At 41.7% G+C, this 15,696-nt stretch overlaps 2 protein-coding genes and 1 pseudogene across 4 annotated transcripts in view; 1 reads left to right on the forward strand and 2 right to left on the reverse strand.

The window, feature by feature from the left end:
* Nucleotides 1-4,098: 4,098 nt before the first annotated feature.
* NDUFB1 (NADH:ubiquinone oxidoreductase subunit B1) lies at nt 4,099-10,030 on the reverse strand. Its single transcript, XM_019809646.1, has 4 exons — nt 10,004-10,030; nt 9,671-9,833; nt 5,137-5,281; nt 4,099-4,208 (listed from the first exon to the last, which is right to left on the reverse strand). Exons 1-4 carry the CDS (start codon nt 10,028-10,030, stop codon nt 4,172-4,174), a joined length of 372 nt encoding a protein of 123 aa, XP_019665205.1. The 3' UTR covers nt 4,099-4,171.
* Nucleotides 5,887-6,015, reverse strand: LOC117796226 (annotated as a pseudogene).
* CPSF2 (cleavage and polyadenylation specific factor 2) overlaps nt 10,003-15,696 on the forward strand; it is a 32,941-nt gene continuing 27,247 nt past the window's right edge. The window contains exons 1-2 of one of the 3 annotated variants that reach the window (XM_034642380.1): nt 10,003-10,157; nt 13,455-13,516. The gene's annotated coding sequence lies outside the window, so the exon portion shown is untranslated. Of the gene's footprint in view, nt 10,158-10,179; nt 10,344-11,181; nt 11,418-13,454; nt 13,517-15,696 lie in introns of those variants that run through there. The other 2 variants (XM_034642382.1, XM_034642381.1) reach the window with 2 other exon arrangements.

A 15,696-nucleotide genomic window follows, 5' to 3' on the forward strand; every position in this document is an offset into this window, starting at 1 on the left:
GAGCCGCCCCTGCCCACGTGCCTCGTACAGACCAATCATCCCGGAGGATATGAATCACGTGGAACGAAGAGCGAGTGAACGCCGGGGCGGTAAATGCGAGCACACGTGACCTTTGTAGCGCGTCCTCCCATATCCCTTTATCTGGCCGGCGGGGGGGGCGGGGTTGCAGCGCCACCTACCGTCTGGAGGAACTTCTCAGCTTCCCACCCATTGCTATGGATTTTTAGGCTATTAAGGGGTCTGGAAAAGGAGCGCCTGGGTTCTATGTTCTTGTATGCTCTCCACTTTGTATTGTCTGGTCATCATATCTGCATATAATTATTTAATATTTTCCCCTTCCTACCCCACTGAAAGCCTGATTAAGACATCATTGCATCCCCCAACACCTAGCGCTTGTGTAAAAATGTAATTAATATTTATATAGAGCTTACTGTAGGGTAGGTATTCTTTTTGAACTACTTTGCATATATTAACGAATTTAATATAACCATCTTTGATGTAGGTGTTGTTATGATCCCTGTTTTACACATGAGGACATTGATGTGCAGGGAGGTTAAGAGAAGAACCGTGTCCAAGGTCAACTAGTGAGTTGCCCTTGCTGGGGTCCAAATACAGACACCTTGTTATTGTCTGCCTTCTGACCCTGAAGAGGAAGCGTGAGTTGGGGGAACTGAAAAGTCTAGTAAAGTGGGTGACGGGGTTTGATGAAGTTGAAGGAGTAGGAAAGAAGCGGATTTTGCACCTTGAAATTAGGTTAAGGAAGGTATGCTTTTTAAAGACAGTTGGGGAGTTATATAAAGTTTTTAAAGAAGAGACGCTCAGATTTGCATTTTATAAAGATCACTCTAGCTGCAGAAAAGAGCTGATGCTGTGGAAGGAGTCTTGGGAGAGATGATGGTGTTTGGGCTAGAGTGATGACTTGCAGTGGAGAGGAGGCCATTTTGAGAGATAATTAGGAAGTGGGGAGACTCAATAGAACTTGGTGAGAATGGAAAGAGAGGGACACGGAATTGTTAGGGATAATGTCTGGGTTTCTGCCCTAGGCAGCCACTGTGGCAGGGATAGTATTCACTGAGATAGGGAATACTGGAGGAAGGGGCAAGGTTTGGGAAATACCTATGATACGTAAGACAAGTAATGAGTGGAGATAATCTGTCTTTCTATATAAATGGTCTGGAGTTCAGGGGCTTGGTTTTGCTGTAGAATGGGGAGTGATTCACAGAAGTGAATAAAGTCACCTAGGGGAAAAGGAAGAGATTGAAAAGAGGATCTAGAGTAGAACCTTGAGGATAGAGAAGGAATAGTCAAGGAGAAGAGAGGAAAAGTGGGAGACTGTAAAATTATCAAAGCCCTGAGAAGGCAATGTTTCACGAATCCATGTTAATTGCTGTCAGGAGGTCTAGAACATAAGGACTTACAGGAGTCCACTAAATTGTGTTGCTATGGAGACTACTGGGGGTTTGGTGAGTGCAGGCTCAGAGGAACAAAAGGGCAGCAGGAGATAAGGAAATGGAGAGTACCAGTGAGGACCAGGTGCTCAAGGGTAGGATTTAGTTACCTTTACTGAATGCCCCTGCATGCCGTCCTCACTCCTGTACTGGGGAAACAGTCCATGTATGTTCTTAAGGAACTGTGGCCTTACTGGGGAAATAAATTATGGTCTCATGAAGTGAAAAAATACGCAAACCATTTTTTCCTGATTTATTTTTAAAGAAAGTGTGTGTGTACAGAAACGTGTATCTATTTTTTTTTGTTTGTATATATTACAAATCTCTGGAAGAATATACAGGAAACCCAGAGGTTATGTACACGTTTGAGATGGGACGAGAACTAGGCAAATAGGAGACAGGGGTGAGAGCGAGACTTTTCACGGTTTACAGTTTTATTCTTGATTTTTAAACTATTTGATGTATTATTCAGAAAAAAAATGTGCTTGTATTCATTTTCTATGGCTGCTGCAGCAAATTATCACAAACATGGTGGCTAAAAACAACAGAAATTTATTCTCTCACTATTCTCGAGGCCAGAAGTCAGAAACCAAGGTGTCAGCAGGGCCATGCTCCACAGTCACAGGGAGAATCCTTTTCTCACTTCTTCCAGCTTCTAGAGGCTCCTGTCACTAGTTGGCTTGTGGTTGCAGAACTCCAGCGTTGGCTTTGATTTTCATGTGGACTTTTTCTTCTGTGTCTCTGTCCTCTGCTTTTATAAGTACCAATGATTGGAATTAGGTCCTACCCTAACCCAGGGTGATTTCATATGGAGATCTTTAATTACGTTAGCAAAGACCCTATCAGTGACAATTAGGGAGTATTTTATTCTAATTTTACTTCTCCGAAATTCAGTATTACCTAAACCAAAATATTTTCCGAGATGAGGTAGTTGAATACAACAGATGACATGAATGCCTACATGGAACCATCACAAGCAAAAAAATGGAAAACTATACTCCAAAATTCCCTTGTGCCCCCTTGTAATTCTTACCTCTAACACCTTTCTGGACCTTGCTCCTCCAGGCAACCCCTAATTTGTTACTATAGTTTACAGTGTGTCTAACATTTTACATAAATGTAACCATAAAGTGTGTGCTGTCTGGGCTCTTTCATCCGGGATAATTATTTTGAAATTCATCATTGTCATCAGCAATAAAGCATTCCTTTTTTAATGCTGAGTAGTATTCCACTGTATGGATTTAACACAATTTATCTATTTGTTGATGTACATTTGGGTTAGCTCTAATTTCTGGCTATTACAAATAAAGCTGCTACGAACATTCATGTAAGTATTTGTGTGAACATATGCTTTTCTTTATATTGGACGAATGCCTCAGAATGGAATGGCTGGGTCACACGGGAGGTGTTATTTTCATTTGAAACCACTAAACTGATTTCCAAAGTGGTACAACTCCTGGCTGCTACATTTTACATTCCTGCCAGCAGTGTGTGAGGTCCAGTTGCTCTGCACCCTTGCCAACACTGGAAATAGGATCAGTCTTTTGATTTTAACCACTCTAATTGGTGTGTAGTGGTATCTCATTGTGGCTTAAATTTGCATTTCCCTAATGACTACTGATGTTGGGGGTCTTTTCATGTGCTTTATTTACCATCCTCCTCTCTTTTTTTGTGAAGTATCTATTAAAATCTTTTGCTTAGGGGTGCCTGGGTGGCTCAGTCCATTAATCTTTGGTTCAGGTCATGATCCCTGGGTCCTGGAATCAGGCCCTGCATTGGGCTCCCTGATCAGGGAGGCTGCTTCTCTGGCCCCCACTGCCCCTGCTTGTGTTCTCTCTCTCTCTCTCTCAAATAAATGAATAAAGTCTTAAACAAAATTCTTTTGCTCATTTAAAAAACTGGGTCCAGGTGCCTGACTGGCTCAGTTGGAAGAGCTCTCGACTCTTGATCTCGGGATGGTGAGTTTGAGCCCCACACTGGGTGTAGAGATTACTAAATAATTTTTTTTAAGTCATAAGGGTTCTTTACATTTTCTAGATATAAGTTCTTTGTTGTGTATTACATTTTGCAAATCCTTTCTCCCAGTTTATGGCTGCATTTTCATTTTCATAAGTGTCTTTTGAAGAACAAAATTTTTTAAAACTAGTTCATGATTTATGTCTTGCATTTAAGAGATCTTTGCCAAACTCAAGGTCACTAAAATTTTCTGCTAGTATCATCCGTCTAAAGCACACAGTTTGAAAAAAATATTCTGAAAAATATCTGAGGAAAAAATTGGTTATATGATTTAATAGTACTATGGTCTCAAAAGAAAATGAAATGCTAATTGTAAATTTAACATCAATGTACACAATCAAGTACTCAATAATTATTATTATTATTTTTTAAGATTTTATTTATTTATGTGACAGAGAGACAGCCAGCAAGAGAAGGAACACAGCAGGGGAGTGGGAGAGGAAGAAACAGGCTCCCAGCGGAGGAGCCTGATGTGGGGCTCGATCCCGGAACGCCAAGATCACGCCCTGAGCCGAACGCAGACGCTTAACGACTGCGCTACCCAGGCGCCCCTCAATAATTATTTTTAAGCTAAGTGTGCCTATTACTTGAAATGTGGAAGACTGCTTCGACATAAAAAGAATCACACTTCAAATTAAATAATGAATGTGTTTTTATTTCTCTCCTAATTTTTAAAATGTGAACATTCTGTAATTCAGTCACGGCCTTTACTTCCAGGTAACTTCTTCAGTGGGTCTCAATTCCCTGTGTGGAAATTAAAACGGAAGGAAAGGAAAAAGTACAAATTAAACTTTTATGGGGGGGGGGAGTCAGAAGACTAGGAATTCAATATTTTATATTCTATTAAATTGACCCATTAAAATTTTTATATAGACTCAACATACTCATTCTATTCTCTCATGATTTTAAACTTTTACCATCCCTTCGATTTCATTTTTCCAGATTAAGGAACTGCAATTTCTTAGTCTGTGTGAAAGCTATTATCCTCTCAATGAGTTCATTTGAGGTTTTCTAAACCCTTTCTGATTCATTTTATCTTTCTTGAAATCCTTAACTATAAACCTCCTTTCCAGTGAATGACGGTGAATGCTGCTCAAGCCTCTGATCCCTTGAGCTTCTTCCCACCTAGCTGCACAGCCAGTGGCAGACCCCTATCGTGCTAACTAGCTCTGCTGCCCAAAGAGCCATCTCCAGAGACACAGTGGGACCAGGCAGCTGCCAGCTGCCTTCTGATCACTCATCCACCGCTTCTAAAGCTCTCAAACAGTGTTGTGGTGAATACAGCACCAAGCCACTATTAGTACCATAGATTTCAGCTACAGTCTGGCTTAAGCAAGATAATATATGATAATATGTGAAAGCTATATTAAAGGCTTTGGTGAGCTGGTTTAAAACTTTGTTTCTGTATTACAGTGCACCTTGAACCCTGCCCCCCCAAATTCAAACATTTGAAATAGCCTGTTCATAAACTGAAGACTTGTTGGCATTCCCAAGGTAACCATACAGTTTTGCAGAAGGATTAAACAACTAATGCTGCAAAATAATATAACTTAAATATAAGTCCTTGGGGGGAAAATTTACCTTCTGTTTATTTTTGCACATAGGATATTAAAAGGAATTACTTCCAAAAGCTGGTTAATTGTTCGTTTAAAAAAACTGTACCCCAACTAACCTTTTAAACAACAAACTCTTGTTCCGGAAGGCAGTCAGCTTTTCATCATTCTTTCTGTCTAGATAACATCCAAGGACAAACCCCATAGGCACAAGTATATGTACCCAGTGGTCACGAACAATCTGAATTACATTCATCCTGAGTGCTAGGGGGAAAAATTATAAGAAATATAACTGCCTTTGAAATATCTTGAGAAATTGCATCTGAAACAGGAAGATAGCCTTGAATACAGGAGACAGATGTTAAAAGCATAGTAAGCCTCTTCAAATTTGCCTGGCATCAGAATGTAGTGTACAACTTAAAATATACTTGATGACAATTATACAGGTGATGATGATTAGTATAAAAATTGCACTGCACTGGGGCGCCTGGGTGGCTCAGTCGTTAATTGTCTGCCTTCGGCTCAGGGCGTGATCCCAGCGTTCTGGGATCGAGCGCCGCATCAGGCTCCTCCCCTGGGAGCCTGCTTCTTCCTCTCCCACTTCTCCTGCCTGTGTTCCCTCTCGCTGTCTCTCTCTCTCTCTGTCAAATAAATAAAATCTTTAAAAAAAAAATTGCAGTGCACTAACATCAATTTATTAACTTTTTTCCTAGCTCCACTAGTGATCTGATATGGTATAGTAAGCAAAATGGAGAGTATAAAAAAATTCTACCTGCAGAAGCTGAATATTTGTACCTCCTACTATTAATTTAAAATTTTTACACATGTGTAAAATATTTTAGAGCCTCTTACAATGCTAAAACAAATATAATTATACTATTATGCCAAAAGCAGACTTCTTTAGTTAAGCTATCATTATTGACAACTAATTTTTCAATTACCAGTAATTGTGACTCAGATAAACCCCATTAGCTACAATACTGCTAATGCACAAAGCTGAAAACTAATTTTTTAAAGGAAATGAGAGAAATTTTAAAAAACAACCGCATTCAACAACGTCATGGTAGATCTCAATATCAATTCAAAGATTTTACAAAAGATAGGGGCAGAAGGGAATTTACTTTTATAGAATGACTACTAGGTACCAGAGCCATCATATAATCTTATATATAACATGAAATAACTATTATTATCCTCATTTTATAGACTAGAAAACAGCTTAACCTAAACAGGTATGAGGTACAAAGCTAGAATTCAAGCTCAGCTTTGCTCCAAAGATCTTTTTCTATTAGATCTCAATACCTCTCTAAAAGACCTCTTCTCAAATTGATATTTATGGTACTTAAGGGCTTTAAAGTTCTAAGGGTTTCTAAAAGGTAGAGGAGGAGGAACAGAACTAGAAATCACCATATGGAAAATAAATTTGCCTTAACTAAAAAATACATAGTTGAATTGTCAGTTTCTGCCAAAAATTTGTACCTAAAGATGAAATCAAAATACATCTGCCAACACATCAATCTAAGATGAACACATCATATACAACGGCTGAGAAGGCATATGACAACACCCTGGTAAGAGAATACAGTGCTGGCAACAAAACTGCTCAACGCTAAAGTGTGCCAGGGTTAGGTCGACAGATTCCCACCTCTCCTAAGGCACTGGTTCTCACACTTAAACATTTCAAATCTTTTTTCTCAACCTTCGTCACTATCCAAAGGCACTGGGCTAGAAAATGACCATGAAGTTAATAGTTGTGCAATTATGCTATACTCTGTTTGCTAAAGTGCAATATTACATACAGCAGGTTTCAGCCTGAATATCACCAGTCTGGAAAATTATGTAAAGTTACCAAGTTATTTAAAATATGTAACTTATAGTTTAGGCATTCATTAAAGTTTTAGTCTACCGTCGTAGCTGGAATTCTCAAACCTGACTGTATGTCAAAAGAATATGGGGAGCCTTTATCAAAACAGGGACTTCTCAGTGGCCGGCGGGGGGTGGGGGTGCTGGGTGGCTCAGTCAGTTGAGTGTTGGGCTCTTGGTTTTGGCTCAGTTTATGATCTCATGAGTTGTGGGATCAGGTCCCAGGTGGGGCTCCCCACTTAGCGGGGAGTCTGCTTCAAGATTCTCTCCATCTGCCCCCCTCAACTCATGTTCACACTCAAATAAATAAATCTTTAAAACAAACAAAATAGGGACTTTTGGTCCTCCTTCCTGGTGGGATTGGAAAAACCTACAGCTCAAAGAACTCGTTAGCTGATTTGATGCAAATAGTTCTTGGGCAACCTTATTTCCTAGGAGATGGTGGCTCTCTTAGCACTGTGCCTTCCCTAAGTTAACATTACTTGCATTTAGATTCTGAAGCACTTTTTGTGAATCTAACCAAGTACCCACCAAATTAGCCACTTACTTGTTTAATAAATTTGGGCCAGTCAAGCATAGGAATAATACATGCCTTAATCAACTAACGTTAACTTTGAAAGCACGAAACTGCACAATACTAGACAATACAGGTCTCTGTAGAAGTCAAATGGTCATGTATTCTGTCACCTGTCCTCAAGTTCCTCACATTTCTTAAGAGGGGTCAAGCCTAACCCTCAGCACAGGTGAGTCAGATACTATTTGTATTTTAACCAAAAACATAAGTGCTTGCTGACTAAGTCCAAGACTGTTCTCAAGAAGCCCATGGCCACCTGTGGGCTATAAGCCATTATTGTTGGCATTCTTCCAACAGGGCAAGCAGCTACTTTTGTCTGGCTTTACTCTGAGAATCTGAGAAGAGGTGACATAAGCCCCTGAGACTCTGGCTGCACATAGGCTCTTACATACATTCTGCAGGGGAAGACTGAGAGATAAAAGGATTCTGTATATTCAAAATCCAGAGTTGGGTTCAGCCACCATGATTCCATCACTAACAGGTAAATGACAAATCTTAGGCCCAGAGACATTTCATATTACACTTGTATAATCTATTTAATGGATTTCGGGAGCAGCAGCATTGAATACAATTTGTCCTCGTATTTTACTGTGAGTGAATGACTGGGGAGGACAAAGATTTATGGACCTAAGAAGTGAGCTAGAACGATTTCCTGGAGAATGGATAGGAGGGGGAGTATAGACAAGCTCTAGTCATGAGCCCAAGACCATAGGGGGCTTTATCTGATGGACAAAGGGCAGTGAGATCCTAGGACAAGATACAATGAAACAAGCCGAGGTTTGGATGAAGAATGACATCCACATGGATGCCCATGAGGGCACTGTACCTATCAGTGTCTACTTTCTTTTTGAGGGGGCAGGGAGCAAAGGGAGAGGGAAAGAGAGAATCTTAAGCAGGCTCCATGCTCAGCACAGATGTGGGGCACCATCTCACCTGAGATCATGACCTGAGCCGCAATCAAGAGTCAGATGCTCAAATGACTGAGCCACCCAGGTGCCCCATTAGTGTCTTCTTTATAAGACTCATGAAAAATCCTTCTTTTACTTCAGAACTGGGACTTGCTATGGTACTCTTAACAAAAACTAGAAGTTTTTATCTCATGGACTCAAGGAATCACACAACTGATCACCCTTTGTTACCAATATGTTCCAAATTTTTTGCCTAGCTCTAGAAAGAGCTCTTACAGAACTGTCAGGTACAGTTCTTCCTGCTTTTCATAATCACTGACTCATCTAATCTTCACAATATTATGTGTGTATTCACTAATGTCCCCAGTGAGGTAGGCATATTTTTTTCAGATAAGGAAATCCGGGGGCAATCGACTTGCCTAAGGTCACAGATGCAGTAAGTGACGGAGCTGGGATTAACACTCAGGCAGTCTGCCTTCTTGGTCCAAGCCATTTGTGTTTTATTGTCTGTTAAGGTTAACTATAGAGGTAAACATTTAGACTGACCTCACTCAGCATTATCTTATTTTTCCTAACATTACTTTTTCTTCAACCCGATTTTTCCCGCCTAACTTCTAAAAGAAAACTGTATCTAGTATTTTTGTAAGTCAATTCACGTTGTAAAATGTAAATGAATAGATATTTCCAAAATTAAGTCCTAATCTCTAATTGGTCCCTACAGCATTTTAGATCGATTTTTTTTTTTTTTTTTGGAACAACACATATCATCTATGAAAAGCAGTGCTGGATGCATGGAGAAACTTAACTCCTTGAGGTCTGGCGCCGTGTCTTGATAACCTAGTACAAATTAAATATTACGTTTTTAAAAAGTTATTTTTTTGTGTGGAATGGTCGGCTCAAGAGGGTTTGCGATTTCTAAGAGGTTAGTTTCCAACCCTGAGCAACTAGGAGACAGAACGCTGAAACTTGGACCAATCTGCGATGCTCGCGCCTTCCTTCCTGCCTAGGAGCGTGATCCCGTCCTGTCTCCTCTCCGGTCCAGCCAGGGGCGGTCACCGGGTGATTGCTACAGTCGTTTTCCAATAACCACAGCCTCCCACTACCCTTTCCAAAAGACGCCAGGTGCGAAACGTGAGCCCAGCTGTCCACGGGAAGAAACCCCCATTTCCCTCCCCACCGCTCGCACGCCCCGGGGGCTCCGGACCACCCCTTGCCTACAGACACGGCCGCCGAGGGCTTCCCTAGAGGTGGACCCTAGGCACAACGGAGACCCGCAGCGCCTCGGGCCTTCCTGGACCCCGGACCCACCTGCGCCCTTGGTGCCAAAAGCGACCCCACGACCAAGGGCAGCGACGAGCCCAACCACCGGCGCCGGCGGAAGCTGCGGCCTTGGGACCTGCCATTCGCCACGCCCGCTCGAAGACAGGGGTGTCGCTGCGAAACCATACCTCTTCTTCCTTTCGATGTTGGACTATTCCCGTACTTACTTTAGCTTTCACGCATTATAAATTTTTTAAAAATAAGACTTCGGCGCAAGGTGACGAGACTTATTGTCGTAAGTGCCATCTCCTTCCCACAGGCTCGTCCCCACCCCCCCGGAAGATGGTATCGCCCTGGGCCTTCCCCGCCTCAGAGGCTCGCCTCCAGTTTCAAAATGGCGGCCGCCATCGGGGGGATTCTGCTGGCTGGTCGTCACGGGCGCTGCTGAGCGAGCATCAGCTTTTCTCGCTCTTGAACCTGGATTCGACTAGGGGTTAGGAAGGGCAGTGGACGGCGTTGGGGGAGGACTGACGAGGCAAGTGAGGGCGGAGGAAAGGAGTGAGACTTTGGATGGGGGAGGGGGCGTCCTTGGCCCTCAGGGAGACCCTGGCTCCACCTTGTCCGGGTCTGCGCTGGGCATGTGCTCCTGGGGTTTCGGCGGCGACTGTCCTGGCCGGGCCTGGCAGAAGTGCTCATCGAGGGACAGAGAAGTGATTTCTCCGTGGGTCTAAAGTTCCCGGCCTTTGTGGCAGTCCGTACGATTCACTCCTGTGTTCTCCTTCCGCCTTTTTTGCCGATTCCCGGTGACCTTTCAGTCTCGGCGCTGGAGGAGTTAATCCGACGCCAGTTTTGGCGCCTTTGGCCCTCGTGGTTGACGTGTTTTTAGCCTCCTCGCTGGGGGTCTTCCGTTGTCTTGGCCTCAGAGACCACGAGGCTGCCAAACACTGGGCACAAAGTAGGCGTTCTTTTTTTCTTAGTCGATTCCAGGGACCTTTTAAGATGTTACCGTGCCTTATTAAAAAGGTCTCTGCCTTCCGCTTCTCCCACTCCCCCCGTTGCTCCCCGCGCCCCAGCCCTCCAGCCCCCCTTTGCCCTCGAGCGCTTCCATCACTATGTTTTACTTGCTCTTAGGTGAACAGGAGGGCCGACTAGCCTTAACCCCGGCACGTATGGCCTCCTGTCACCAGCCGAACATTAGTTATCAATTGCCCATCCCCTAATTTTTTATCTTACAACCCCTGTGATTTTTTTTTAACGAAAGCAGTTCTCTTCCGAACTGACCAGGAAGAGACTTTTTGGACTCCGTGAGCTCGAGGGCCAACCCAGATTCCTTCGTTTTCCCTTGGATTTTGCATAGTTCCCTTTAGCTGTCGCCAACATGCAAGGTCATTGAGAGAGCAAGTAACCCTAAGAAGTAATGGAGATGAAGTAGTGTCCGTCCGGAAGGAATTGATGATCTGGTTCGGGTTCATTCTTTAAGCACACACGTATGTTGCTTTGAGTGCTGTGCTTGAATTTGGGGTTACAAAGATGATCGGTTTTGCCCTCCGCCTATACATTCAACATCCATTCAGCAAATACTCTTGGTGCTCAGTTTGTGCTAGGTGAAAAATAAAAAAACCCTCCTGAGGCCGCCAAAAAAGCTTCATAAAGGAATAAATATTTCAGCTGGGTCTTGAAGGGTCAAAAGGAATTTACGAGGCTCAGGAGGTCACTCCTGGATGCAGAGACTTGAGCAGTTGTGGCATACTGAAGGACAGTGGGAAGATGAATGTGCTTGAGCATGCAGTACAAGGTGGGTGGCGAAGGAAGAGGGAGATTGAGAACAACTTGTGAAGGACCTTGATTTCCAGCTGAGGAGTTCAGATTAATTTGGTGGAAGGTGCATACTTTGCACAAGGAAAGGGCATGAGTGTATTTGTTTTTTCAGGGTGGTCTCTGACAGCTGTATGGAGGATCAATTTAGAACACAGGAAAACCAGATAAAAGGAAATTGTAGCCATTGACATAAGGTAAAGATTGCCTCAATTGAAATAGGATTGTGAAGGGTGTGAGAGAGACGTTTCTGAAATGTCAATTAGGATTCAACGGACGGCAGCAGTTTGGTGGACGGAGGGTGACTTCAGAGTTTTTGGTCCAGGAGACTGACTGGTTGGTGATATCATTAAAATCAAGCCTCAGATATGTACGTACAAATAGAATGGTGCCAACCTGCACCTTAAGGAGTGGCAGAGCACAAGGCTGTGCAGTACAAAGCATTGATTTGAGAGTCTAGATTTGTGCTGTTACAGTAGCCACAAGCTGCAGGTAGCTGTTGAGCACTTGAAATTGTGGTGAGATTGATTGGAGATGTGCTGTAAATATAAAATACACACTGGATTTCAAAGATGTGGTATGAAAAGTGATGTAAAATATCTCAATAATTAATCATGGTTACATACTGAAATGATGATATTTTGAATATGTTGCGTTAAATAAAGTATATTAAAATTAATTTCACCTGTAAAGCTTTTCAATGTGGCTATGAGAAAATTTTTAATTACATTCATGGCTTGCATTTTATTTTTGTTGGGCAGAGCCGATGTAGTCTAGACTAGTCTACACTAGATGAAGGAGTTTGTTAAGGAGATGCGGTTTGAGGTGGGCCTTGAGACAGTGGTGAGCAGTGATGTCAGAGCAGCTTGCTGGTGCCTTCCATTGCCAGTTAAGACATTCAGGGTTTTGTTTTTTCAAGCAGTAAGAAGCCTTCAGAGATTTCTGAGCAAGGGTTAATATGTGGAGGGGTGTTTTTAAAGATTAATCTGACAGTAATGTTTAGGTTGAGATGAAGGGAGGAAAGGATGGAGGGAGAGAAATAGAGAAATCCAGATATAAGCCAACGAGGCCCTACTTTAAGGTACTGGTGGTAGGAAGGGAAAGGGGATGATACACAGGTGAGGCATTTTGAGGAAAAAATAATCAGGAGTTGGTAACAGACTATTCAAGAAGAAGAAGTAAGGAAGGAATCAAATGTAGAGTTTCAAGCCTTGGTTACTTAGATAAGGACTAATGAAATCATGTCATAGAATTCTAAAGTATATTTGAGGCTGAAGGAATTTAGTTTCAAAATAGAACCAGCAAAGTTGGAAGGAGGAAGTGGTCTGCTAAATACTCTTCCTTTTTATCTCCTTTCTCTGTCTTATCTAATCAATCATACACACCAGCTAATTTTCCTAATATACAGAATTTCCTGTATTATATCATCTTACTTTGTAATGGATCTTAAAATGTTTCTCTGTTGCCTGAAGAACTAGGTCCAGAGTCCAAGACCTTCCATTATGTGTCCCTTTTCTATTCATTAGGCCTTTTCTTTCATTTTTTGCTTATATGAAAGTGTGCCCGGCTGGTTTTTCCACTAAAACTCTTGTCAGTTTTCATGTGCCTTTGATCATGTTATTCCCCTGTTTTGAATACCTTTTCTTTTTGTCTCTCTCTACTCAGGTCCTTCTAATCCTTAACAAGTAATTTAAGATCCCACCTCTTTTATGATTCTCAATAACATAAGCTAATGTCAGTTTTTAAAATCTTCTTAAACTGCATATTTTAGCTCCTGATTAGGACCAATTTGGTACATTATTATTTTTGTCTTTTATTATCCTTTTATTATCTCTTTTTTATGTAAGCTTTGGCTTCCTAAAATTATGACAAATTTCTTTAAGGACCGTTTATTATACTCCTTGCTGCTGCTCATGGTGTTCATCTTATGGCAAGACAGAAGTTAAACACCGTAATTAAAAACAGAGGTAAATCTGTTATACCACATTCATCAGACTCTCATTTCTTTATTTTTTAGATTTATAAAGAACTCTTCCCTTGAATTCATGGTGTTTCATCCTATATACAACTGAGATATCAGTAAGTAATGAATGTGTCTAATAAAGCTACAACTTTAGTATGTTATGAGCAATTATATTAAAAATATCTTTTCATCTCTTGAAATCTGGGTCTGTGTGCAGAAAGCTTTAACATGAACTCATTCACTTCTGTCTGCAAGATCTTTTGTATTTTCAGCTCATAATCTAAGTAAAGAAAGGGGAAGTTAAGGTGAATTTGGGTAAAACAGAGTTTCTCTTAGGCCATTATTAATATAATTGTCATACAGAAAGCTTTTCGGCAGGGAGCATTTTTTTTAGATCCTTTCCAGAATTGTATTTACAAATGTTTTTCATCAAATGGAGAATTAATATCTTTGTATTTTTCATACCTTACAAATAGGAACGTGCCAAGTCAATATATTTTTAATTTTAACTTATTTGTTTCATCAGTTCTTTACTGAACAACTGCTGTGTGTTTAAAACGTGCTAATATAGTAAGGAAACAAAAATGGATCAAGCCTGGTCTTGCACTCAAGAGAGCTCTCCCAAGCAAGGGGAAGTGCATATAAGTAGGTTACTGGTTAATGGTGTGGAAAGGGTCCAAAGCTCATTTGACACTTGTCATGCTTCAGTCATTCAAGAAACTTTTATTGACCACCCCCCCTCATTATGTGTTAGGCATTATGGAGGCATTGGAGGATAACTGTGACCAAAATAGACGTGGAGTCCATAATCTAGTGCTGGGATGAGGAGGAGAGATGGGGGTGGGCAAAGCAAGTAAATAAATAGCAGGTATAGAGAGCAGTAAGTATTTTGAAGGAAATGGAATGATGTCACAGGATGTAACAGGGAAGGACTTTAGGATTGTTAGAAAATCATCTCAGAATAAATTTGAGGCAGGGAAAAAAATGTAGAAACTAGCTAGAGATCTTAGTGATAGTGGAGATAGAAGAAAATTCGAGAACTAGGATGGAGGTAAAAATGTAGCACTTACTGATAGATTATGTGGGATACAAAGTGAAGGATTCAAGGATGATGCCATCAGAGATCAGATGGTATTTATAGCTGTGGAACTGGTGAGATTACCTGGAAAGAAAAAAAAAGAAGTCCTACTGAAGAGCACTGCCACATTTAGAGGTTGAAGAAAGAAAGTAACTACCAGAGGAGATGGGGGAGTGACCAGGTTGATACAAGGAAAACCAGGAGAGGGTTGACAAAGAAGCCAAGGGAGGAGAGCATTTCAAGTGGGCTGAACACTTACTTTTACTGAATGCTGCTATGATTTCTCCCAGTTGAGGCCAGAGAAGTAAATGCCCATTGGCTTAAATTGCATAGAGGTTGGTCAGTGACCTTGATGAAAGCACTTCTGGTGGGCTGGTGGAGAAAGAGGCCAGCTTTGCAAGTCTGAATGGGAGGCAAGAAAGTGGAGACACATTTGTGGACACGTATTCTGAGAACTTTTGCCGTGAAAGGGGAGCATAGAAACGATGAAGTACTTGCGGGGGATTGTAGGATTAAGAGAGGGTTCTTTTAATTGGGAAATTTTAGAGGATCTGTGTATGCTAATAGGAGTGGTACATCAATGATTCGTGGGTGATGCAGGGAAAAGAGGGAATGACTGAAGAGGTTCAGTCCTCTAGAAGGTAAAAAAATGAGAGTAGGATCCAGAGTACTCCTGGGGACTGGCCTTGGATGAGGGCAGGGCTATTGTTTCCATGTAATCAGAGACACAACAATGTACACGCAGATATGTTAATAGAGTTGGGATTGGAAAATGGGTTACTATCTGATGACTTTATTTTCTAATTGAGAATGAGGTGAGATTGTCAGCTGAGAGTAGGGTGGAGGGAGTGATGCATGATGCTTGAGCAGAGAAGGGGCGATGTGAAATCAGTCTCAGAGATAGCCTACTACAAAAACTCAGATTGGTGGGTAGTGCTTAGTGCCCATTTGATATACATACATATTTTTTTTCCATTTGAGATTTTTGACCATGAATTTAAAAGAGCAAATAGCACAGTCGTGGGATTGTTTTTTCTCTAGTAACATTCAGTTTCTGGAATAGGCAAAGTGAAGGATTCAGTTGGGGTTGGAGTTTTGCCAAGCGGTACAAGGAAGGAACAGAGCAGCCAGATACTTGATCTTCAAGATACTCATGATGGCTTGTGGATCAACAGGAAGGGCACGAACGGAGACAGGAGAGGGTGAAAGAGTGGTCAG

Source organism: Ailuropoda melanoleuca, chromosome 14 (genome assembly GCF_002007445.2).
Source record: "Ailuropoda melanoleuca isolate Jingjing chromosome 14, ASM200744v2, whole genome shotgun sequence".
Taxonomy (NCBI): Eukaryota; Metazoa; Chordata; class Mammalia; order Carnivora; family Ursidae; genus Ailuropoda; species Ailuropoda melanoleuca.

Excerpts from the sequence above, each read along its gene's own strand:
- NDUFB1 (XM_019809646.1), bottom strand. The coding sequence starts at position 10,030 with ATGGCGGCCGCCATTTTGAAACTGGAG. Across the intron at positions 9,834-10,003 it reads CCGCCATTTTGAAACTGGAG|TCCAACATCGAAAGGAAGAA; the intron begins GCGAGCCTCTGA and ends GTACGGGAATAG. Across the intron at positions 5,282-9,670 it reads TTTTGGCACCAAGGGCGCAG|CACTCAGGATGAATGTAATT; the intron begins GTGGGTCCGGGG and ends TTTTCCCCCTAG.